This window comes from Eulemur rufifrons, chromosome 7, assembly GCF_041146395.1.
Source record: "Eulemur rufifrons isolate Redbay chromosome 7, OSU_ERuf_1, whole genome shotgun sequence".
Taxonomy (NCBI): Eukaryota; Metazoa; Chordata; class Mammalia; order Primates; family Lemuridae; genus Eulemur; species Eulemur rufifrons.
In genome coordinates this window covers 274,181,450-274,206,051 of record NC_090989.1, presented here as the reverse complement: position 1 = coordinate 274,206,051, position 24,602 = coordinate 274,181,450, and the positions used below count along the sequence as shown (strand labels likewise).

Sequence of the window (24,602 nt, the reverse complement as noted above, 5' to 3'; positions counted from 1 at the left end):
TCTAGCGATTTGACCAGATGTGTCCCTTCCCCTGGCTCTTGGCCTGAGCGGTGTCCAGTTTCTGAGGGGTTTGGGCTCGGGCCAGGGCAGGAACTTGCATCCTCAAGAGCCAGGCTCCCCACATGTTCACCCCAGGGGTTACTGTGCACTGAAAGACAGGACCCCGAGCAGGACCCAGAGCTGAAGGCACTTGGGGGCTGCTTTGTTCCCAACTAGGGCCCCGGGTTCTGCTGTGCAGGTGGGTCTGGGATGGGAGAGCTTGGGCTGGGCTTTCCAGGTACTGGAGGTTGGAAACGTTTAGTCCAGCTCAGCCATGACTTGCTGGTGACCCTGGGCCAGCATCTTCTCTTCCCTGGTTTCTTCCCTCCGACACCCAGATTCCAGTGGATGGAAAGCGTTTAATCAGAGCCCGGCAGGGCCGGTGTCTGCAGGGAATGTGCAGGGGCCGCTCCATCTCCTGGGAGGCAGCCCCCGAGCATGTCAGAGCCAGGTGAGGGCCTTGAAGAGACTGTCTGCTTCACTCCCTGGCAAGGAGGATGCCAACTCTGCGGAGGAGGGGACAATCCGGGATAACCCAGCGAGCAGAGCTGCCCAGGAGACCGCCAGCAACCCAGGGGAGACCACTGACACGGGCTTTAGGGGGTCTCCCCTGCCCACAGCTGCCTCCAGAGTGGCCCAAGTGCTGGGGTCCCTTTGGTAGAGTACAGCATCAGCCCAGGACTCAGTCACCTCTGTAAAATAACCCAAGACACACAGCTGAATGGAGAGGCGAGCCAGGCTTAAAATAGCTAAATAAATCTTTAATATTTCTAATTGCAAATGTACAGAAATTGCACAGCCACACGGAATCTCAGAACACCAACAACTTTCTCTGTACATTATTACATAGTTAAAAGTCACAGCTGGAGGGAGGAGCTCCAGCCAAACTCCAACGTTTGCATTTTTTCCTTTTCACATACTTACAAAAGGGGGGGCGGGGGCTGGGTGGCTTTGTGGCTGAGTGTGTAGAAAAGAGCGGGGCTGTTTCCCGGACAGGCCAGCTCCCGCAGACGGACGGGGTGAGGAGGGGTGCACCCCGGGACAGACGCTCTGGGGCAGGGGTGCGTGTGGAGCTCTGCCCTTGGTCCCCCACCCCCTTTCTGGGCAGTCAGAAAGTCTTCACCTAGGGGAGGTTTGGCAGTTTCCTTCACCCTGAACATAAAAGTTAAGCACAAGTCAGGCTTCAATGTTGGCAGGGGAGGGGGACAGTGTCCTGCAGCAGAGTCTGAGTCTTGGTGACCAGGGCGCCCTGGGGCCATGGTCTTCCCCGGGCAAGGACTGTCCTTCCCTCCATCCCCCTTCCCCGTGGGACCTCTGTGGCCTCAGACAGGAGCCCCCCTCGACCGGCCCAATCAGGGCGCACGTCCCACCAGCCTCCACCCAGACAGTGCGCTGCAAAGCCAACAGAGAACTGCCACAGGCAGGGAACAAACACCAGATCCCAAACCTCCTCCTGCCAAATACTGTTCTCTAGATTAAGAAATAAAATAAAAACCATCGGAGAGCAGCAGTCCCGGCCAGCCCTCGGCAGCACCAGGACCAAAGGACTATGTACAACCATTAGGTGAATAGTTACATTACAGTCAAACACCAAGAACATTTACAAAAATCGTCAGACTTGCAATTAAGATAAAAATCTGTGGAGAGTCTGTACACTTTTACAGTTTTTGCACTAGGTAAGTAAGGCTCTCGGCCTGAGAGCTCACAACCCATGCCGAGGGCCGCCGGCACCGGGCACAGCGCTGGCCTCTGTGCCCTCCTGTCCGGGCCCTGGGAACCCCATCCCCGTATTGCTAAGGGTGCTCAGTCAGAGGTCGCTCTATGAGGCATCGGTGGGAGAGGGTTGGGCAAGGAGGGCAGGGCTCACTGGGCAGCAGGGGACGAGACTGGAGCCAGGCCCTGCCTGTGGTGCCACCCTGGTTGGAGACACGCAGGTGCGGTAGGGACAGGACAGAGGGGTGGGGCAGGAGGGGTGGTGGCAGGGCTTCAGCCCCCACCTCCTCTCTTCAGGAGGTCTAGGACCCTGGTGGCCCAGCGTCTGTCTTTAGCCTAACTGAACTGCAGTTATAGGTAGAAGCCCCTTCCCAGGGCAGCTGCCACCCCTGTCCACAAGGCCAGGATGGGGTGCAGCAGGGCTCTGGGCCGCCCCTCCACACTTCCACCCTTTAGGTGGGGACCTGGCACATTCCAGCTGCAGGGATAGAGGTGGTGGCTCCTGCAGCTTGCCCAGCCCTGGCTTTGCTACCTGGGCAAAGGTCCCAGCTCCCACCCCAGGCTTGGAATCTGTAGGGCTGGGGGACAGAGGGGCCAAGAGAGACCCACGCTCCTGCCCATCTATGTCCTGCAAGGGGTATGGGAGGGGGGCACAGATAAGCTACAGAACAGCCTAGAGCTGAGGAAAACCGGCCCCAGCGGTGGGGTGAGCCCCTCCCCTGTCTGCAGCGCCTGGGTCCTTGGCTGGGGGACCGGGGAAGGTGAGGAGGCCGCCGGCCGCACGCACGGGGCCTGGTGCAGGCTGCTGCTGTCTTGGAGAGGGAGCAAGTCTAACATCCTCCAGGGCCGCTATTTCCCATGCAGTGCGCACGCTCAATTTAAAAGGCCCCTGTGTTCCAGCAAGCGAGCAAGCGGGCTTTTGTTTCTAATGCATACTGTGAAAGGAAAAAAAATCACAGTTATCCACCTTCTCAGGGCCTCCGGGCATTAGAAGTTTTTTAAGACCACCAATCAGAGAAGAGATCACCTTTCCTCTCTGGGTGACTACCAGGTGGCCACTCCCTACAGGGCCACTGTGCCCTGGATGCACTGGGCCCCAGGAGAAGGCAGATACAATGCTCGGTGCCACGTGGCCAGCTCGGCCCAGATCTTTGGCTTTTGGGAGCTCCAGAGCAGCAGCCCGGGCCCGTGTGGAAGGCGGGGGACGCCGTGAGTCCTCCCCACAGCTACGAGAGCCCGGAAGAAAAAGCCAGGATCCTCACCGGGTTATATGTGGCAACACAACTGCGGGAGGGAAGGAGGTGGGGAGTCTGGGGACAGGCGGGGTGTGCATCCTTGGGTCCTCACAGCCAGGAAGGGTCCTGACAGGCTGCATGCAGTGGCAGGTGCACAGGGTGGAGACAGACAGGGACACCGACCTGTCCTCCCACCCCCACTCCCTGCCTGCCAACCAACCTGCCTGGTTCCGGGTCCCACAGGGCAGGGCCTGGATGCCAGGGGGTCCTGGGCCCCGAGGAGGTGAGGGGAAGCCACAGGACCGGGCCCCTGGCCCCTTCACTAGCCCTCTGGGCAGCTCCCTCCCTGGCAAGGGTCGGGGAACATGCACTCGGCCAGGTCAAGGAGGACAAGGTGACACGCCACATTCGGTAATCAACAGACATGTGTTTGGCAGGTCCCTGCTCCCAACAGGCTGTCCCCACCCCAGCGTGCAGTCTCTTCTGCCTGCACCCAACACGCTCCTCGGGCCGGAAGCGGAGGGGGAGCGGCTGGTGACCCGCCTCACGCTGCTTCAGTCTCTCGAGGCTCCCTCTGTGGCCGCCTCCGGGACAGCGGCGGCGGGGAGGGGAGACTCGGTCTCCTGCCACCCACGCTCGGGCTGTGACTGTGGGGGCGCCTCCCCAGGCCAGGACCCTGCCCTTGGCCACCAGTCCCCCTCTCCTCAGGCAGGTTAACAATTGCTGCTGTTTCTGAACTCGCCGTTCTCAGTAATCTGCAATTTGGTGGGGTTGGTGGGGGAGACGCCGTTACGCGCTTGCATGCTGTACCTCTCTTTCAGCTGCGTCAGGGCGCTCATGAGGCGGGCGTTGGCGGCGTCCAGGGAGGCAATGCGCTTCTCCTGTGAACACGGAGGGGGTTAGCGGGGGCCGCCAGCTCCTGGGCCCCAGGGAGGACCGTGACGGGACAGGGGTCTCCCTGAGGCCGTGTGCACCTACGAGAAGCACTGGGAGGGCCAGGAGGGGACGGCCTGGAGGAGACACAGAGGACCAGGGTGCAGCACGTGCAGGGCGGGAAGGGCACCAGGCTGCGGAGCAGCTCGAGAGGGAGCAGGCCTTTGTGCCATCACGGACCAAGACCTAGTCGCCTGCCTCTCATCCCAAACAGGGCAGCTCCAGCAGTGCTATCGGCTGCCGAAGACCCCTACGGCAGCCACCCTGGCTCACACGTGTGCATGTGACACACACAGAGGTCCCAGCTCTTGGGAAGTCTGGGCAAAGTCTGGCCTATTCCCAGGCAAGTGAGGTAACCCTGAGTGAAGGAGATCGGGACCAGAGTCCCTGTCGTGTCTCCCCCTCAATGCAGTTTGGAAGCCACAGCCCTACTGCCCAGCCACCATGCCCCCAGCCCTTCCCCACTCCCCTGCAAGTAGCTTCCATGCTGTGGTCAGCACCCCTGGTGAAAGACTATACCCACCAAGTGCCCCATCAGAGGAGGAGCTGCCCCTCCCCTTTCACAACCTGTCCTAGTAAGCTTGTGGCCCACTGAGACCACAGATTTGACTTCTCAGGGCAGAGATCCTGGTCTCTTACTACCCCCTCAGCTTCTGCAGTGAGGTATGACTGAGGATGTGGAGAAGCCAAAGTCACCCCTCCTAATCCCAGGTGCTCCAACACCTGTGGTTGACCAAAGGGCCAGAGCCCCCACCTGAGCATCGATGATCTTCTGTTTGGAGTCTACAGCTGCCTGCATCTCTGCGTGGTCCTTCTTCAGTTCCTCCTCCACTGACATCAACCTGCGACCAGAGACAGGGACAGTCAGGTTGGCACTGGAGGGACAGGCTGGGGGGTATCGTGGGAATCTGCCCATCATGCCTGCACAGAGCGGCTCTCCTAGTGTGGGACCTGCCTGGGGCAGAGGTCCTCCAGCTGCCCCCAGCACCTGACCTGGGCTGTGCCTGCTCCCTCCTCACCTCCATGCTCCACAACCCCCCATGACCCTGTTCCCAAATCCCCAGAAGCCCCTGGGGCTGCCCTTTCCTGATGTCCTTCCAGGAGCCAACATGGGTGGGGGTGGGTGTCAGAGCCTCACAAGCTCCACAGTGAGGCAGGTGGTGCTGTGTTGCAGCACCCGTAGTATGGGTAGGAAGATGAAGGTCCTGAAAGGCTCTAGAAGTTTCTCCACCCCCGCTCCACCATATTCACTAAGGTTGTGTGGGCTCCGTGCTGGGCGCCTGAGGTACTGAGATGAATGGAGTCTAGTCCTTTCCCTCAAGGAGTTCACGAGGCAGCAGGGACACAGACGCGCAGGTGGGTAGCCCCCCACCGCATGGCCGCAGCTGTGCCAGCAGGATGCTTGGGTCCGTGGAGCGGAGAGCAGGAGGCACTGCCTCTCCTGGGTAGGGGTCGGGGGCTCACACGTTGGTATCAGACACCTGAACGTCAGGTAGGCTGGCTCTGTCTCTGGCTGTTTCTCCCCTGGGAGCCTTCCTGGTCCCTCGGGACTCGTCCCCGGGGCCCTATCACTGCTGGGCACTCCTACCTTACCACTCCCTCCTTTGGCTTCGGGACCCCCATGTTCTCTGGCTGCCTGTCTCCCAGCTTGTCCTGTCTGCCCTGTGACATGACGGTTCCACAGGGCTCTGGGCTCAGCCTCCGTTCTCCTCGCTCTACATACTCTTCTCAGATGAGCCCATTGTTTCTGGAGGCTTCTTTCTGTCCCCACCCTCTCAAGCCCTCCGGCCCAGTGCACCCCCCTGCAGCTGGGCCAGCACTGTGCCCACTTGCCGCAGACGCCAGGGAGCAGGGGCGCTGCGCTCAGGGCTGCTGTGAGGGCAGTGGGGCGGGGGCAGGGGGCAGGCGGGGTGGGGCCTGCGAGGTGGGTTACCTGGTACGGGAAGGTGAGACACTGAGGAAGCCGGTGTGTTGGGAGTGGGATGGATTAGACGGTATCAAGGGAAATGACATTGGAAGGAGATCGCATTTACCCTTCTTGTCTTACAAATAAACAAACTAGAAACCAGACACAGCATCTGAAACAAAGGTTTTCAGACACTGAACAGGCAATGATTCTTAAGAGAAGAGAAATGCACAAGCTGAGGCCAGCTCCCGGCCTGGAAGCAGAGGGGGCAGTAGCCGGCAGCCTCATTGAGCTGAGGAGACAGGGAGTTCAGGAAGGTCAAGGTGCAGGATTTTGGGGCACAGCGCCAGAGGGAAGAAGATGCAGGAAGAATGGCATGTGTCTCCCGAGGCGGGTCCCCTTGTGTCTTTGACTGAATAACGATCTGCATGCAGGGGAAAAAATCAGCAGCCTGGGCAAGAACCACTGGAAAGGAGCACAGAGAACACGCCCAGAACAGTGCGTTCCCACCAGCCAGAGGGGGAAGATGTCCTAACACAGGACATCAAACACAGTCCCCAGAAGGAAACGGCCTCAACAGTGCAGCCAAACGAGGCCTAAAGACTCCGTAGGACCCACCCTAACAAAGCTTAAAAGTAAACCTCAGCAGGATTAAACTGACTCCAAGTTACCTCATCGTTGCCCAGAACAAAGCTCAAAAGTATTTAAACAAACACAAAAACATCCAACACCTGACTGTGTAAAATTCACAATGCTGGGCATCCGACCAAAACTCACCAAGTATGCAGAAAAGCAGGAAAATAAAACTCATAACCACGAGGAAAGTTAATCAGCAAAACCAGATTCAAATGTCACAGATGACAGACTTAGCAGACAAGGACATTAAAACAACTATTAAAAATACATTCTGCATGTTCAAAACAATAGAAGTATGAGCATGATAAGCAGAAAAATGGATGGAGTTTAAACCCAAATGAGGTTCTAGAAGTGAAAAATATCTGAGTGAAAAAATACTGGATAAGATTAATAACAGATCAGACACCGAAGAAGAAATGATTAGCAAACTTGAAGACACAGTAATAGAAATTATTTAAGATAAAACACAGGAAAAAGAAAAAGAAAAAAAGAAAACAACAAAGCACTGGTGAGACGTGGGAAAACATAAAACAGCCCAATGTACTGTGACAGGAGGACAGAGGAAGGAATGGGGGGAGGTGGGACTACAAAGCCAAGACCCAAGAAACGCGAAGAAAATCACCCCAGTGCACGTCATAATCAAATTACTCACAACCAGTGGTAAAGAAAAATATCTTATAAACAGCCAGAGAAAAAAGATACACTAAGCACAGAGGAACAAAGATAATGACAGAGGCCCTGTCATTATGGCCTGAGGGTGAGGGCCAAATCCGGCCACTGCCTGTGTTTGTAAATAGCCACCTCCTGCAAATAGTTCTGCTATAGCAGCAGAGTTGAATAGCTGCAGCAGAGACCATATGGCCTGGAAATTCTAAAATACTTATTATCTGCCCCTTTTTAGAAAGTTTGCCAACTCCTGCCCTAGAGCAGCAAAGAGATATAGCTAATAAGTCAATAAAAGAGATAAAATGGAATCATAAAAAATAGTCCAAAAGAAGGCAAGAAATAAGAGGAAGAACAGATGGTACAAAAAGGAAACAAACAGCAAAACAATAGATTTAAACATAATTAATAGTTACATTAAATATAAATGGTCTAAACACTCCAGTTAAAAGGTAGAACCTGTCAGATAAAAGCAAGACCCAACAATAAGGTGCCCGTAAAGGAAACTCACTTCACATACACAGATGACGGCTACGGTCTGAATGTTTCTTGCCCCCCCCCCAAATCACATGTGGACACCTAATCCCCAAGATGATCATATTAGCAGGTGGGGCCTTTGAGAGGCAATGAGGTCATAAGGGCTCTGTCCTCATGAACGGGATTAGTGCCCTTATAAAAGTGGCCTAACGGAACTTATCCATCCCTTCCTGCCATGCAAGGACACAGCCACAAGGCACTGTATATGAGGCAGACAGCCCTCAGCAGACACAGACTCTTGCTGGCGCCTTGATCTTGGACTTCCCTGCCTCTAGAACTGTGAGCAATAAATTTCTGTTTATAAATTACCTAGTCTAAGGTATTTTGTTATAGCAGCCTGAATGGACTAAGACAATGGATTAAAAGCATAAGGATGGAAAAAGATATATCACACACTAATCAAAAGGAAGCTGGAGTGGCTATATTAGTATTATCAGACAAGGTAGATTTCAGAGCAAGAAATATTATGAGGGATAAAGACGGGTGATTCTATAATAATAAAGAGGTCAGTCTGTTGATAGTACATAACAAGCCTAAATGTTTATGCACCTAAGAATAGAGTTTCAGTGTACATAAAGCAAAATGAAAGGAGAAATAGACAAACCCATAATTACGATTAAACATTTCAATATCCTGTTTCAGTAATTGATGGAACAAGAGTAAACAAGTACATAGGAAAAACAGTAAGGATCCCGAGGACTTGAACAACACTATCTCCCTAATTGACATTTATGTTAGGGAGGAAATATACCAGTATTGGTTAATAGAAATACATGTTTTAAGCAAGCCTCTGAATTCAGGATAGCACGTACCTCTCAGAGAATAAACACAATAAGCAGAAGGAGCACAAGGTGGTTAGGTTGAAGTGATTCTGTCCTTGGAACCATACACATGAGGTAAGCCAAGAGCAGAGACGGAGGTCAAGTGAACAGGAGGTCTCTAGTCACCCCAGTTCTCCTGTTAACCATTTCATAATGAACAAAACCACAAGTAAATGAAGCAAACAGCCAGGAGCAGAGAAACAGGCGCTCCAGACAGGAGGAATTTGGGAAGGGTTTATGCCATGGGGCCAGAGGGACTTCCTGGCTCCTGCACACCTGCTCAGCCTGTCCAGATGCCAGGGTCTTAGACCATGCACATAAACAAGACGTAAATGCACACTGTCTCTCCTTTAGTGCTCAGTGTTACTGTCATAAGGAAGCAAACTCCAGGGCTGGGACCCTGAGGGTTGACTGCACTCCCCGCCTACAGACACCAAGGAAGGTGTGCCCCCCCACAGAGCAGGGAGAGAGAGATGGGGGAGTCAACACAGCACCCGGCACAAGCCTTATAAAGACGAGAGTCAGCACCGAAACCAGCTGTCCCCGGATAACCCAGGCACCTCATAAGTCAACATATCCACACTGGCATCCCCATCTTGCACCGTCCCCACCCAACTGTCCCTTCAGTTCCCCATCTCAGTAGCTGGCCCCCTGATACACCCACACCCAGGAGCTCTTGGTAGAAGTCTCGGGGTTATTCTGTCCTTCCTCCCACCCTGCCCACTGACACTCATTCCCACTTTCCCTGCCCTGAACAGGGTCCTCACTGTCTTTCCCAGCACCTGAATCCAGCTCCGAAACTCTGAGAGCGCTTACTAGGGTGCCATGACTCCTCAGGGGTAGGGGGCAGACCCTCTGGGAACTGGTGTTGGCTGGTCCAGCCTCACTTCTGCCACCCGCAACTCTGTACCCCACCATCAACCCACAGTGCTGCGCGGGGCTGCCCACCCTCCAAACCGCCTCCTGCCTCGGGGCCTGTGCTCCCTGCCCTGCTGCCCAGGTGCCCTCCCCCACCACACGCTTAGCTCATCCTGTGGCCAGCGGGTGCCCTCAGGAGGCAGTAGACACACCTGCTGATGATGCCCTTCATCTGGATGTCCTTGTCCTCCTGCTGCCGCCGCAGCCGCTCCTCGCCCTCCTCCAGCCGCGCCTGGTACTCCAGCACCAGCTTCTGCGTCGTCTCCTCCTGGCACTTGAACAGGGTCTCATACTCCTCTAGCTTCTTGGTGGAGATTCGCAGCTTGTCCTGCAGCACCGCCAGGTCCTGCCGGGAGGGCAGCGTGCCACGGGCACAGCACCCAGGACAGACAGAGCACAGCCTCGTCAGCCTGAGCAGGGGGACAGGGTGGCTGTGACCCCACCCACTTCACACAACAAGACACCCAGGGAGCCAGGCCAGAGGGGGCTGCGGCGAGACACAGCCTGTCCCCACCCGGGGGCCTGTCTACTGCGAGCTCCCAGCCTGGTCTGCATGGCTATGGGGGAGATGAAGACTCAAACCTAAACCTAAACGTCAGGAGAAAGCATGTAACTAGGGCCTTGAACCTTTCACAACAAACAGAAGTTAAAGAACCCCTAGATATATGAAGGACACGCGCTAGCACTGAGAGGTGAGGGCTCTGCAGGAGGGGAAACTGAGGCTCAGACAAGGTGACCATATCACATGGAGAGTGACTGAGCAGCAGGATGAGGTCCTAGCTGCCCAACCTCTGTTTGGGCTGGAGGTGGCATGGGGAAACAGAGGGGAGAGAGAGGGACGAGGGGCAAGGTGGTTCGGGCTCTCTGGACCTGACTCAGCTCAGCACGGACCTCAGCCTTCAGGGTGGAGAAGGGACATGGAAGCAGCCAGGAAGCTGAGCGGGCTCAGAGGAGCCAGACGCCGTGAGAACGCAGGGGCTGAGGGAGACAGGGGCCTGGGTGAGGCTGGGCTTCCTCACTGCCAGCCAAACTCCGGCTCTTGGAGTACTGTGTGCCCTGTCCCCTGGTCCCCTTCACATAATTATGGTAAAAGCAGGTGGATGCAGTGGCCCAGGGGGATGGTGGCGGGTGGCAGGATGCAGCATGGAGATGGAGCTCGCCAAGGCCAGGGAGAGGGCGCTCTGCCACCCTGACGCGGTGCCGTTGCTCGAGAGGCTGCCATGGGCTTTCCTGGGCCCAGAGGGCCAAGAGCACCCAGAGGTGAGTGGAGAAGTGCCTGCCGTTCCAGGGAACCTTGCATTGGGTCTTCCATCAACCTGGACTTTGGCCCCCAAGGGGCAGATGAGAACTACAGACACCCAGACCCAGAGCGGCAGCCACAACTGGAAGATGTTAGCGGACAAAGCACCCGCTGCCCAGCAAACACCAGGTGTGTGGGTGAGGTTTGAAGAAAACACCCTGTGGTGCTCTGACCTGGCCCTCGCCCTGGTACCCTACGGCTTCTTCCCCAGGCCCCAGTGGAGACCAGAACCAAGGAGAGCCAGGCCCTGGGCAGGCCAAACCCTGGGGGCCTGGCTGGGGGTCTCTCCTAGGTGTCCAGGAGACTCCTGCCGCTGCCTACTCATGCAGGAGGCCCCCCCAGAGGGTCTCCAGACACCTCTTTGGCACCCCCAGCCCCTCAGTCGCTGAGGTGAGGAGCCCTCCCGCAGGCCCCACCACAAGGCCCCAAGAGTCTAGACCCAAGACGAGTCCCAGGTGACTGATGTGCAGAGGAAACCTCGGGTCTAAGCTAAGTCCCTCCTGCTGCTTTACTTCCAGACCCCGCTGACTGCTGTCAGGGGCTCGGAGGTGGTGGCCATGCACGGGACAGTGGGGCCCCCTCGTCGAGGGCTCTGCCCGGCTGCCAGGGTCCAGCTTTACCTTTTCTGCTTGGCTCAGCTCCTCCTTACTCCTTAGCCTATCCCTGGGGGGGGGATCTGGGCCCAGGCCCTCGTCTTCTAACAACTGCGCGTTCATGGTCAAGAGCCACGCGGCCGTGCGGTCCAGGGCATTGGGGCTCACGGGTGAAGGGCCCTACAACGAAACACAGCTGTGAGGGGCTGCTGGGAGGAAGGGGAGGGCAGGAGGGGTGAGTGGCACCAGGTGAGCTACAGGGACGAGCGGCTCAGGGGCATGGAGGGAAGGGTAGGACCCCCAGCTGACTGAACACTTATCACTGCGGCCCCCACCGAGGGAACTGTCTCCCACATGGGCGTCACACTCTGCCGCTGAGGTGACAAGGAGTGAGCCTGCTATTGGGGGCGTCAGGCTGGGCAGTCAGCTGAAAGCACATCCGCTTCTGCACTGCCTGCGGCCCTTGGGTGACGGGGGACGCCCATCCTCCCAGCAGCTGTGCCTAGAGGCCAGCCCAGCCTGAGAAGCCATGCAGCTGGGTCAACTCCTACTTTGGGGTGGGGTTAACTGGAGATGGATGGCCCCCTCCCCCTTTCTCTGACCCCCGCCTGTCTCTGGGGAACTGGCAGAGGAGCCTGGAGTTCCCTAGGACCACAGAGTCCCTGATTCAGAGGATCAGGCAAGAACAGTGGGGCCCAAGTGGGCGGGGGTGGTGGCGTATGTGGCAGGCTGGTGGGATGGGGCTGGACGCGGCATTGCTCGCATGGGATGGCAGCCGGGTGCGGGAGCAGGTGGGATGACAGAGGGGAGGAGCATGACGTGGGTGGCGGTCCGACTGCACCCGAGAGCCCAGCCCTGCCCTCTGACCAGCAGCACTGACCTGCTTGTGCACCGCCCGTGGCTTCAGCTCCGGGCTGTCCCCCTTGGAGGAGGAGGACTGCTGCCGCAGCCGGGCACCGGGGCCTGCCCAATCCGGCGAGGCCGATGCCAGGGTTCCGCTTGAGGGTCGTGGGTACTGCAGCGTGCTCAGCAGGGTGGGGGGCGTCCGGCCACGGGGGGCAGGAGGTGGTGGTGGGGGCGGGGGTGGGGGCTGGTCGATCCTCCGCTGGGGGCCAGCGCTGTTTTGCCGTGGCACCGTGGGCTGCCCGCCCTTCTCAGTCAGTGACATCTGCCGCCGTGCCAGCTCTCCAGGCCGCCGTGCCAGCTCCTCGGCGGCAGCGCTGAAACTTCCCAGCTTAGCAGCAGCCGCCAACTCCTCACTGTTGCTGTGGGAGCTCAGGGAGCTGTGGCCCTCAGAGCCCGAGTCGCCAAGGCCACGGGGCGACAGTGGCAGGCCAGCGGCCATCTGGTACACAGGATTCTGGAAGGAGAGTGGTGCCAACAGCTGGGGCCGGCCTGGAGTGCCCTCGGAGGTACCCGGCGTGGTCGGTGTCTGGCCTGCCCGCCGCACCGTGGCCAGCCCTGCCAGGCTCACTGGCGCTGCCCGGGCCGGCCACCCAGCCACCAGCTGAGTTGCAGGCGCCTGCCCGTCAGTGGGGAGGATGTCGGGTCCTGCGGGGGAGCCTGCCTCCCCGTCCAGCGTGCGGGTGTCTTGGAGGTCCACCATGGACAGGCTCTTGCCACCGTTGGCCATCTGAAGATCAGGCTCGTTGGCTTCTGAGTAACTCGAGCTGCGGGCAGGTGAGGGCTGGACCCCGGAGGACCTTGTGACAAAAAACAAGTCCTTGTTTTCGGGGGTTGGAGACGGTAACCGGGTGAAATCTATCAGACTGCAGGGAAACAAGCACACACAGGGAAAGAAGGGGAAAAGAAGAACTGTGAATGCAGTTACGGCGGGTCCAAACCGACAGCACCTGCCAACCTGCCGGGGCCTAGCAGTCTGAGCCAGGGCTGGGGAGAGGGAAGCGCTGGGCTGGCGGCACTGGACGAGTCCAGGACCAGTGGCCGCGACGGCTGCTCCTGCGCAGAGATGGCCCCTCTGCTCTAGGGGCCAGTGCAGCCAGCTCCAGGCCGGGCTGCCTAGCAGCCCCTTTCCTTGCCCCGCTGCATCTCGGGACAACAGGTGCTGGGGGCTGGCGAGCTCTGGACAACTGCCCTCAGCTAAACCCAAACCCACGACTCAGTGGCCCTCTGCTACCCATGGTCCTGTGCAGAGAACTCCACCTTCACAGGCACTTGGGCTCCCTCTCGCTCCTAATCAGACTGATAACGCGGGTGGGGGCCCAGTGAAACCTCCTCTTGCCCAGCCTCCTGCTGCCACTCCCTAGTTTGACTGGCAGGCGGGGGCTGGAGTTCCTGGCAAAAACAAGGAATCCGAGGAGGATTTGTGAAGGGCATGACTCAGGGGAGGGTCTGAACCTGCAGGAGCAGGCCGTGCCCGCCCTCAGCCTGCCGCATGCCCCGGCCGCCTCCTCACAATACGCTTGTCTTCAGCCTCTGCCCCCGCCCCGCGGAAGACAGCTCCTTGGAAGAAAGCACAACTGTGTTCGGGACCAGGGGGCTTTGGAGGGAAGAATGTGGGGGGCGAACTGGAGGCAGCAAGGACTTGGGGGGCTTGGCATGGGGAACGAGTTGGCTTAGCCTCAGATGGAGAGGAAGCCTCTGCTTGTGCCCTTCGGGGCCCTGGGGCTCCTGGACTGGGATGAGCTGGACGAGGCCGCAGACAGAGGGGGGAGGAACCAAGACCTTCCCACGCCACACACCCAGGCCTGGTCTCCCCAGAACCACGTGCCTGGCCGCCTCTCAGCCTCTAAGGTGTGTCCCCGACTGAACTCTTGCCTCAAGACTCTGCTCTGCCTCACTCGGCAGGTTTAAACAGACCCCCAGTGCAAGGCTCAGAGGGACCAGGAGCCGGCAGCAGGCCCTCTGCATCTCCGGCCTCCTCCCAGGCACCACACCCTCCCCGGCTTAAAAGCCAGCTGCCTGCCCCGCACTCAGAACCAGACCACACTCCCAGCTCTGCTAAAGAGGGTGCCTGGCGGGAGAGGGGAAGGCAGCAGAGGAACATAAATGTTTCGATATAAACTCCATGTTTCTTAGAAGAATGTCCCCATTTTGACTTAAATATTCAAGAACACTTTGCCTCCCACTCCACTGTGTCTTATTTACATTGAGCAGACCGTGCCCCAGGGCGGGGTCTCAGCATCTCTCTCTGCTCTCTGGGGCTCCCAGCCTCAAAGCCTGGCAGTCACCCGCATTCCTGCTGAAAACACACACCCCTAAGCGCCACTTCTGGAGATTCTGACTCAGGCCCAGGAAACACCAGGAACATGGGTATTTTTAACAAATATCAGGTGATCTGGAAATGCTGGCGGTATCTGGGACCAGTAATTGTTCTTCAACACATCATGTTGTCTTTCTCTGGGCCTCTGCCTGTGCTTGCCCCTCTACCTAGAATGCCTTTTCCAGCAATGGAAATGCCACTTTACCTAAAACACTCAAAAATACAGCACCACGTCCTCCGGGAAGCCTTCCCTGAATTTTCTGAAATGGAGGTTCACCGCTTAGGGCCTGCACAATACATTTCAAGTCTCCCCAGGCTTGTTTTATAAACCCTTCTGCAGGCATCCCCTTCCCCATCTGAGACCACGTAGGGGCTGTGCCTAGTCTGCACATGCACCCATCACACCCAACATGCCTGGCAGCTCTTACCCAGAGAGATCATTCTCAATCACCATCTTCTGCAGCCCGGCCGAGATGCTGCTGCTGCCGGAGCCCGGCGTGGAGGCCAGGTCGTTGGTCCCCGTGAGCTGGCCACTGCCTGGGGTGCTCAGGGCTGTGTGAACGTCCCTCAGGATCCGAGGCAGGGGTCCCAGTTTGGACACAATGCTCTGCAAAGACGCAACAAGAGGCAGATGTGACCTCCTGGAGCCACTTGGGGAGGTAAGTATGCTGTAGCCACCGTGGTTCAAACCACTAAGGAGCCTATCAGAGACGCAGGTCCCTGCCCCACCACCAGTCAGATCCAGCAGGTCTGGGCGTGGGGTGAGAACAGCCATCTGCGAATCTACATTTCTTACCAGCTCCCTGGATATTTCTGGGGCAGGAGTAGGAGGCCCACAGGGAGAGATGCTGGCCTAGCCCAAGCCTCTCCTCCTAGTTCACCCTGCCCTGATGTCTCCACAGAAAAGAAGGCACACGTGGAATCCCAGAATTTCCACACCCACACCTCTCCACCCAAGAGGCTTCTGTGATCATATCACCTACACCACAGGATGGGCTGAGGCCTGACCCACTTTGGCACCAGGGCCCCAGTGGAGATGGTCCAGGCACAGAGCAGGCACCACCGGGCAGTACCAGGGCCCATCTGAACCCGGCTGTCATGGTTTAGACACGGTGCTGAGGGTTCTGGGCCATGGTGCTGAGCTGCAGGAGGGGGACACTGCCTTTACTTGTTTATGCACAAGCTTCGACAGGACTCTGGGTAAAAACAAAGTGTGAAAACTTGTGCAGTCAAAACAGCACAGACTTGAAAGGCAAACAGCCTCATTTCCAATCCTTATTGTACCCTATCCCCTGTGACAACGGTGATGACCTTCTGTACTTCCTGCCTGACTGTGCATACACAGACAGCAACCAGCATAGGGGTGCAGCAGGTGGTGGCAGAGTGTGTGACTGGTGTCGGCTGCAGCGTGGGGCCTGGGGGAAGGGAGACGCTCTGCCCTCATTTCCAGTCCCCCTCCTGCCTCTCACAGTCAAAGGCAAGTGGACACAAAAGAGCAAAGATGATGGCCTCTGACTGCAGCAGTGACTGTTTCTAGTGAAAGGTCGGGACTAACCTAACTGCCCATTAACAAGGGACTGGTGAGACGAATTGCACTCATATGATGGGACAGTCTGTGCCCGTTACGTTAGTACACAGTGACATGCCAAGATGCCCACAAGAGTGGGTGAGAAAGGCACGCAGCAGTGCACACAGTTCTCACTTTAAAGCACACTTAAAGGGAAGGCTGGCCACGTGGCTCACACCTGTGGTCCCAGCTACTCGGGAGGCTGAGGCGGGAGAAGTGCTTGAGTCCAGGAACTCAAGACTGCAGTGAGCTATGACTGTGCACTGTACTCCAGCCTGGGCAACAGAGTAGGATCCTGTCTCTTAAAAAAAAAGGGGGGAGGGAGCAGGGGACTCTTGTTTGTGTCTACATGTGAGTGTACTTACACACGTACAGAATGTGTCTAAAAGGCTGCACACCAGTGCTCTGAGTGGTCACCTCTAGGGAAGGGGACCAGGTGGCACAAAGGGCATTCCAGGCTGGTTTCAGCATTAATCAATTTTGTAAGGTGGTCCTGTGGAGCCCTAGAAAGCAATAGATACCCAGGAAGTGGTTCCGGGTAGGCCTTGCCCTTAATTCCAACCTGCTCACTGTGTGGGGAGGCTCAGTCCAGGTGACTGTAGCAATGTTAGACGGCTTTAGGGAATAACCTTGTCAACTGGTAGTCAAGGGTGATTCTAGAAAGGTTTCCAATTTCCTGCCTGACAAGTGGAGGTCGAGGGTCTTGAGTCATCTCTTTCACGTGTGGCTTCAAACTCGGAGCCCGTTTCTCACGCGCACTGGGTAGGGAGCGTGCCTGCACACGTGGAACTCATGCGCCAAAGGCTGACTGCAGGGAGCACAGCCCACAAATGAAATGGAGCCCGCAAATGCCCAGTGTGTCCTGACAGGGCCTGGGCTCCTGGTCTGGGCAGGCTCCTGATGAGGTCACGCAGGCGAACCCTCTGCCCGCACAGTTACTCTGGAAGGAGGAGCGCCAAGAGCTCTGTGGTGGCCTTTGGCCACGCCCTCTGCCCCATTGCGACAGGCACCTGCTCCAGCTGGCTGATGGCCTCCCAGAGCAGCGAGTGCAGGCTGGAGAGCTCGCGGCCCAGGTCGATGTAGCCCTCGAAGCCGGCTGTGTTGGAGATGGTCTCGGGGTTAGAGATCTCCAGCAGGAAGCGCTGCATGTTGGTCCACTCGTGCTCCAGGAACTGGTTCATGAAGGACATGTACTCCTCCTTGCTGCCAAACCTGTAACGGGGGCAGATGGGGTGAGCGCCCCTCTGCTCAGATGCCCCATCCTCAGCGCCCCGCCCGCCACGCCCACTGTGGCCAGCTGCCACCCACTCACACTCCCCAAGTCAGCTGAACCTGCTCTGACCCAGGTCATCAGGGCCCTCCTTCTCCATGGCCAAGTCCAACCATCCCTTTCTGAACCTTTCAACTCAGGACCTGCAATGTTCTGTGTTCCGCATACACTGCCCATTACAGTGTCCTTCCGCTTCTCCTCCAAGTTGCAGTGCCCTGGTACACAGACGACTCTCAAATCCACGCTCAGCTCAGGTCTCTCTGCTGAGCTTTCAGACGTGTATATCCACAAGCACCTCCCTTGGGAGTCCCTCCTGCTCAGCCTGGCCAAGTCTCAAGTCATCAGTCACCCATGCCTTCCTGCCAAGCTCCCTATTCACCATCCACCCAGATACCCGAGCCAGAGCCCAGTGGTCATCACCTGTGCACTCGTCCTCATTACCAATGGCAAGGCCCACTGACTTTATCTTAGGATCACCTTGACCTTGTCCCTTGCAGCCACTGACCCCTGCACCGCTCCTTCCCCAATTTTCTGCCATTTTTGTCAGAACCACATCTGTGCTCTCCTCCCTGGTCTCTCGGCCACTATCCTGCTCCTTCCAACCCACCTGCGCACCACTGTCGGAGTGATCTTTCCAGGATCGGGAACAGAGGAGGATTGTCCTCTCCCCCATGTAAAACCCTCCAGGGGCTCCCACTGCCCTGTCCGGCCTTCAGGTCCCTGCTGCCCTCTTAGGTCTCCTCACCCACTTCTCCTGCCTGACACTTGATGACCCAAGAATGGCAAAGCCACAGGCCTCCCTGGCACGCCCAGCCTCTGTTCCCGCTGCCTTCCTTGAGATGATGAACACCTCATCCTGACATGCGGCTGGGGGCCTGTGTTGCCGTGGAGGCCTCCCTGTCCACTGTCCCAGCAAGCTCAGGGCCCTCCTAAGAGACTGGTGTGTGTCTGTCACTGCTCTGCTGCTCACTCAGTGTGTCTCTCCAGCTGAGTGCTGAGCTCCATGAGGGCTGGGACCAGGGCTGATTCACCTCTGTGCCATCAGAACCCACCACAGAGATGTCCTGGGATGGGGCTCTACCCAGGCTCTGAGAAAGGACAAGGATGAGACGACCCGGCCCTTCTACTTCCACCTGCTCACTCTAAGGATGCCGAAAACACCAGAATGCTCCATGAGCTAGAACTTCCTGACAGAATTAAACCAAGACAGTATGAACCCGAATGCCCAACCACAGGGCCTGGGTTAAGACATATGGGCCCCTTGGAGGAACATTAGTTGTTCATTTCAAAGGGCTTATGAATGTTCAGGGATATGGGAGAATCCTTATGAATTAATATATTAATTCAAAAAAGCAGAAGGAAAAAGTATCTTGTCTTTATACCTGTAAAAATCAGGAAACATACCAAACTGACATGTATTTTTAGTAGGAGGACAGGGAGTGGACATTCTATTTTGAAAAAAGGGGGAGGGTGAGGACAGAGGATGACAAGGACAAAACTGGGCCCTCCCACCCAGCTCTGGGGCAGAAACACCCAGGGGCCTGGCCTCCCCAGGGACTCCTGTCCCTTCCGACTCTGCCCACAGTGGGAGGAGGTACTCACTTGGCAAAGTTGGCCAAGTTCTGGGTAACCTTGGCGATGAGGGTGAGGGTGCGGGCAGTGCGGTCGTCGGGGTACTCCTGCAGCAGGTTGAAGAGCGAAGGTGACATGATGGCGGGGCAGAGGAAGCGCAGGAAGAGGGAGGCGCTGATGAGCCGCTCGCTGATGTCCGGCCGGCCACGGCTGCTGCACTCCTGCCGCCACGAGGCGAACACCTCTTTCAGCTCCCTCGGAAAGACACTGTAGGGACAGACGAGGTGGGCTTGGTCACCAGGCAGGGCTTCAGGACGGGAGGGCACACGGCAGGGACCTGACTGTGGGTCAGATGGAACCCTGTGTCCCAACCCCAGCTCTGCCCCAACAGCTGTGTGGGGTCAGTCTGCCGCCTGTGCCCTCCGTGACTTGGCTATCCAGGGACAGCACTAAGCACAGGACTGGCCAGCATGCTCGGGCAGAGGAGGAGCAGCAGACCCGGCTCCAGCCGGGGCAGCAGGCTCTCTGCATTAGTCAGAAGCCACGGCAAGGGCCAGCTCCCATCTCCCCAGTGCTGGATTCATGCCGAGACCCAAACAGCAGGCATCTGGGTCAAAGGGGGTGAGGAAAACACAACGGGAACAGACAACTATTCCATGAGTTCCCATCGCTGGCTTTTGAAACCCACTCTGCTTGAATAATGTCAAAGGAATCAGAAGTTTCCTGCACAGCTCAAAATGACCAAGAAGACAGGAGCAACCCTGACCACAGGGGGAAAACACAGCTCTCCATCTCTAGATGGGGAAGGGAAGGGAGGTGTCGACTTCCCCAGGGTGACAGAGTAGGCAGAGCTGGCCCTAGAACGCAGGGCTCCTGGCTCCACTGGGCCTCCTAGCCTGCCACGGTCAGGCCCCACCCAAATGGCCTTTGTGTGGCTCTCCTCTCTCTTCACCCTGGGGCAGGCCCGGCCCCAGTGCTCCCTGAACCCAGTCAATGCCTGGCTCCATCACCAGCTCAGCTCAGTGCGATCTGACCAAGACCCTGGCCTCCTGGGCTTCAGTTTCTCTCCCTCAAACCGGGAGCAAGGCCTGCCCTGCTGAGCTGATGGAACCACCCAAGGCTTGATGAACTTAAAATGTTTTCCCCAAGCCCAGCAGACGGCTCAGCAGGCTCTCAGGCTCTCGGCAATGAACGCTGGCTGAACTAACAAGGGCCTGCCTAGAGGGGAAGTGAGGGTGGGCGACCTTTTGCCCTGGCCCCATAGCGCCTGGCACAGGACTGGGCAGGGCGCAGGCGCTGAGTGGTGACATCTATTGATGGCCTTGTCTAGAACACAGAGGTGCCTCTGACAAATGCCAGAAAGAGGAAATGGAAAATCGTCGTCCACAGCTTTGTTTTCCCTGCGTCCCACACCCAGAACCCCCACCCTGAACAGGGAGGTGGAGGGTGAAAGCACAGCCCAGCTGGGGGTGGGAAGTGTGTTCCCAGAGGGGTCAGGGCCCCCAGGCTGCCCTCCACTCCCAGGCCCAGGGTTGTGGAAAGTTACGTATTTGTGGCCCAGGCCGAGGTGCCCTGCCGGCCCCAGGCAAGCAGCTCATATAGCCCAGGGCTGAGGGACGGAGGCAGGTGGGTGCCCCCGCTCCTGGCCTTGGGTCATTCCCTCCGCCCCTTTCCCAGGACTGCTGCCCACCTAGCAGGCCTGTCTTTGCCTGCCTTCTGGGAACAGCAAGCACTTCCCTGGCCCTCACTGAGCTGGCGGATCCACCTGCCCCCAGGTATTCCCAGTGTGCACAGGACACAGATTCAGACACAGACACCACCCATCCAGAAGGGATCAGGGCTTCACCAGAGGACAGCCAGGATGGGTGAGCCGACCCTGTCTGGTGACCTGAACGAGGGCTGCAGAGGGAGTCAGGTGTAAGGCTCAGAGCAGCAAGGGCAGGAGTGTGTGCAGGTCCAAGTGTGGGTGAGTGACAGAGAGGCCAAACTTAGCAAAGGAGCAAGGCATGGCTTTGGGGGACCAGAGGGGTATGGTATCAGGACGGGCTGCAAACAGAAGCTTGGGTGGACAGGGGACATAAGTCCTGAGCTGGAGTGACACAGGTTAAAACCTGGGCAGCTCGTCCAGCGTGAAAATAAACACACTGCTTGGGCTGAGGGCAAGGCCCTCCCAGACAGTCCCACGTGCCACCACAGAACGAGGCTCTACCAGGCTGGCCAGCACACGTGTACCCCAGGAGCAAGCAGACGGTTGCGAAGGAACCGATTCCAGCCCTGACTATGGTCCCGTGTGAGCGGCTATTCCTACATATCACGCTCCTCTCGAGGCTGGTGACAGCCGCAGACCCTGCTTTACTTAAAGTCCGGTCTTCTCTTCTCTCTGTTCTCCAGTCCCGGTAGGAGCCCTGCCCAGTGCTCAGGCACCCAAATACGCCCAAGCTGGGCAGGATCACAGGGACAGGTGAGGACTCTTGGGTTAAGCCATCCACCTGCCCCAAGTGGGTGCCTGAGCAGGGCCTTGTCAGTCTCACTCGGGCTGCAGCACCTACAATAGCCCCCTGCACACTCAGGGCGCTCGCTAATCAACATGCGCAGACTGCCCCGTCCAGGTTCTTTCTCCTACAGCACCATAAAAACCATGTCCAGGGGACATTCTGAGGCACTCTCCTAAATCCCAGAGTCCACAGGGACCAGGCCCTGGGACTGGTAATTCAGGAGGCCTCAGTGGGGCCAGGCGGGTGGCGTGCTAGTGCTGGGCATGCTGTGGGCACTCGACAGGGAGGGATGGGTCAGAGGGTGGGGTGGGGGGGGCCCTGGGCAGCTGAGCCCAAAGGGAGTGCAGGGCCCCCTGGGAGTCGGGGCTGGCACTGACCAGTAGGAGTTGATGATCTTGCAGAAGGCCAGTTCACAGCACATCTTGAGGTTGCCCTGATGCTCAGGGAGGTCAGCAGCCGAGCACTTGCTGGGGTCCACTTCGCAGTTCTCATCTGACTCGTACAGCGCTTTGATGAACTCACCTGTGGCCGGGTGGGCAGGGAGTGAGCATGAGGAGCCGGTGGGCACTGCCCTGCCCTCTGCCCACCCACCAGCCTATGCCTCCCTACCTAGGGCATCCTGCAGGTACTTCTGGCCCACCAGCTTGAGGTACTCCTCGATGGCCTTGGTGGCCAGCGTGTTCTCCCGGAAGATGAGGTGCTCATTGTCTCCGCAGCGGTCTACCTCTGACATCATCAGGTCTGTCAGGAAGTCCTGGGGAGGTGGGAGGTGAGATCAGGACCTGAGCTGGCCTGGGAGGTAGCACCCTAGGATTCCGGAGCTGGCCAGAGGAGAAGCCCTAGTTTCTTCAGGCTGTCCCACCATCCCAAAAGGAAGAGAATGACAAGCCCTGGGGGCTGCTGGGGAGTGTGGGCAGGACAGGGAGGAGCCTAGAGTTGGTGATAGCAGAGCCAGACCTAAGGATGAGGGAGGCAGGCCTCGCCGAGAGCATGCCACCTGGAGCCACAAACATGCCACCTGGAGCCGAGAGCTTCCCACCATCACAGGCCAGCTGGACTCAAATCTCTATTCCACCCTGACCAGGCCTGGCTGGGTGACCACAGCAGAACTTACTACCCCCCGCCCCTGCAATCAGTGCCAAAGAGGACAGGCAGAGCTACCCTCTCACTTGGTACAAACAGCCACCAGCATGCACCCACACCAGACACAGCCTTGCTCGGCGCAGCCCCGCAGTGAAGGATGAGAGAGGGACAGAGGCAGTCCTGCTGCCCTGGAAGGCAGTGAGCCACCATGCTCCGATGGGGGAGAGCAGGGGCTGACGTGCACCCGGCAGGGGGAGGCTGAGGCATGCTGCCCACCTGGCAATCCCACTGGTCCCACGCACAGTGCTGTGGAAGACCCAGCAGAGGAGCCTGAGCCCACACCTTCCCCCACCCGGTTGCTGGCTGACTCCCTCCTTCTGGAGCCCCCATCTCATGCTCACAGCCAACCTGTGACTTCTCGGAGGCCGAAAGGGCAGGGGCCACCCAGCACGCAGCATGCAAGATGCCCAGTGTGGGACAGGGTTTCTGATGCTCTGGAAATTCCTCAAGCCTATAAGCACAACTTTGAAACAGAGAACTGAGACCTAGAACCAGGAAACTGGGCTGGCCAGTGGAGGCACAGGAGCCTGAGGGGAAGCTGTCCTGGGCCTTCCCACCTACAGACACGCTCTAGGGCCCCATTCTCTGCATGCTCTGAAGCAAAGTAAGAACTGCTTCTGCCCCGAGTGCCCATGGCTCCTGCTCAAGCTCACAGCCCTCTGGAACTCCTACAGCGGGCACCATGCCTCATGCTGGCATGGAGGAAACCAAGGCACAGAACAGGAAAATGACTTATCCAAGGCCGCAGCACTACCTGGGGCTAGACCTGGCCCGAGTCTCTTGCTTCCCACGCCCCATTACTCCTCCAGCTGTGAGAGGGAGGGGAAAAGGCTAGTTCCCAAGTGTTCCAGAGAGGGGGAGCTGTAAGCTCGGCACCCAGAAGCATGAGTTACTTCCTACCCTCCCACCGATGGCTCCCCGTACTGCACAGAGGGCCCGCGAGGGTGGGCTGCAGCTCTGGCTTTCACCTCCCGCCACGACCAGCACCACCCTGACCCCCCTCTAGTCTCAGGCCACTTCAGACCGGTATCTGCTTCCCAGGGCAACCCAGCCCAGCCCTGGGGACCAGGATCTTGAAAGACCAGATACAGCAACAAAAGCTAGAGCGTCTGCCACCTCCCCCACTCCCTCTCTGGGGGCTACGGGCATCCTCAATTTCCTAGCATGTACCCTCCGTGTTGACCAATGAATTAAGGATAGTGCAGCCAGAGCTGGCCCAACTAGAAGCCTTGCCCAGCCCAGTATGAAGGCTGGGGGGAGGGAGAAGGTGGTCCAGCAATAGGGGGTTGGGGGAAACAGAGCTCCGCTTCACAGTCCACCAAGGGAGCTCCCTCCCTAGTCCTGCAGTTCTGTATTTGCTACACTAGCCCAACAGCCGGCCGCAGGGCCTGAACGAGGACGGGTGCTCCTCCACCCCCAACAGGCCACTGTCCGGAGGGTAGTGGCCCCACTCCTGAGCCTGGCACTCAGGTCTATCCAAGTCCACCCCTCCTCTCCCACGCCCTTTGGGCAGCTCCCCCCACCAAGGGAGGTGGCACAGTTGCCTGAGGACCCACATGACCATGCTCTTTTGCCTTCCTAAAAGCACCCTAGTCCAGGGGCCCACTTGTCCCCAAACCAGGTCTGTGGGGGCTGAGAAGTGGCATGCCTGGTGGGCTGCTGGACCCATTCTCAGGAGTAGAAGGTGGAAGGGGTGAAGGGTTGGGGTAGAAAGCTGTATGGCCTGCGTGGATGGCTTTTAGACCATCCCTGTTCCTGTGGGGCTCTGCAGGGGGCTGGCTGACCCTTGAATGGTGCAATTGTGACTGTGTCCACCTGTGTGTGTATGTGAATCTGCGTGTCTGGGTGTGAGTGTAGGGGGAGGCGGTGCTGTGACAGTGGCTCACCTATGCGTCACCTGCTGAGGATGTCTGCCAAATTCCATACCCCATGTGTTTGTGTCACTGGGGCCAGCAGGGTTGGGGGACCCGGTGTGCTGGGAGAGCCTGGCTATACAGCCTGCTCCCTCACTGCCAGCTGTGATCCTGTCCATCAGCTC

The 24,602-nt window shown here is 57.9% G+C and overlaps 1 protein-coding gene across 4 annotated transcripts in view; it reads right to left on the bottom strand.

The window, feature by feature from the left end:
• Positions 1-779: 779 nt before the first annotated feature.
• Positions 780-24,602, bottom strand: part of DAB2IP (DAB2 interacting protein) — a 188,439-nt gene continuing 164,616 nt past the window's right edge. For 2 of the 4 annotated variants that reach the window (XM_069476742.1, XM_069476747.1), the window contains 10 exons: positions 22,031-22,175; positions 21,799-21,943; positions 18,957-19,193; positions 17,095-17,296; positions 14,946-15,124; positions 12,175-13,063; positions 11,322-11,474; positions 9,554-9,747; positions 4,675-4,762; positions 834-3,868 (listed from right to left, as the gene is read on the bottom strand). In XM_069476742.1, coding sequence (XP_069332843.1) covers positions 3,701-3,868; positions 4,675-4,762; positions 9,554-9,747; positions 11,322-11,474; positions 12,175-13,063; positions 14,946-15,124; positions 17,095-17,296; positions 18,957-19,193; positions 21,799-21,943; positions 22,031-22,175 — 2,400 coding nt within the window. In that variant the 3' untranslated portion in view covers positions 834-3,700. Of the gene's footprint in view, positions 3,869-4,674; positions 4,763-9,553; positions 9,748-11,321; positions 11,475-12,174; positions 13,064-14,945; positions 15,125-17,094; positions 17,297-18,956; positions 19,194-21,798; positions 21,944-22,030; positions 22,176-24,602 lie in introns of all 4 variants that reach the window. The other 2 variants (XM_069476743.1, XM_069476746.1) reach the window with 2 other exon arrangements.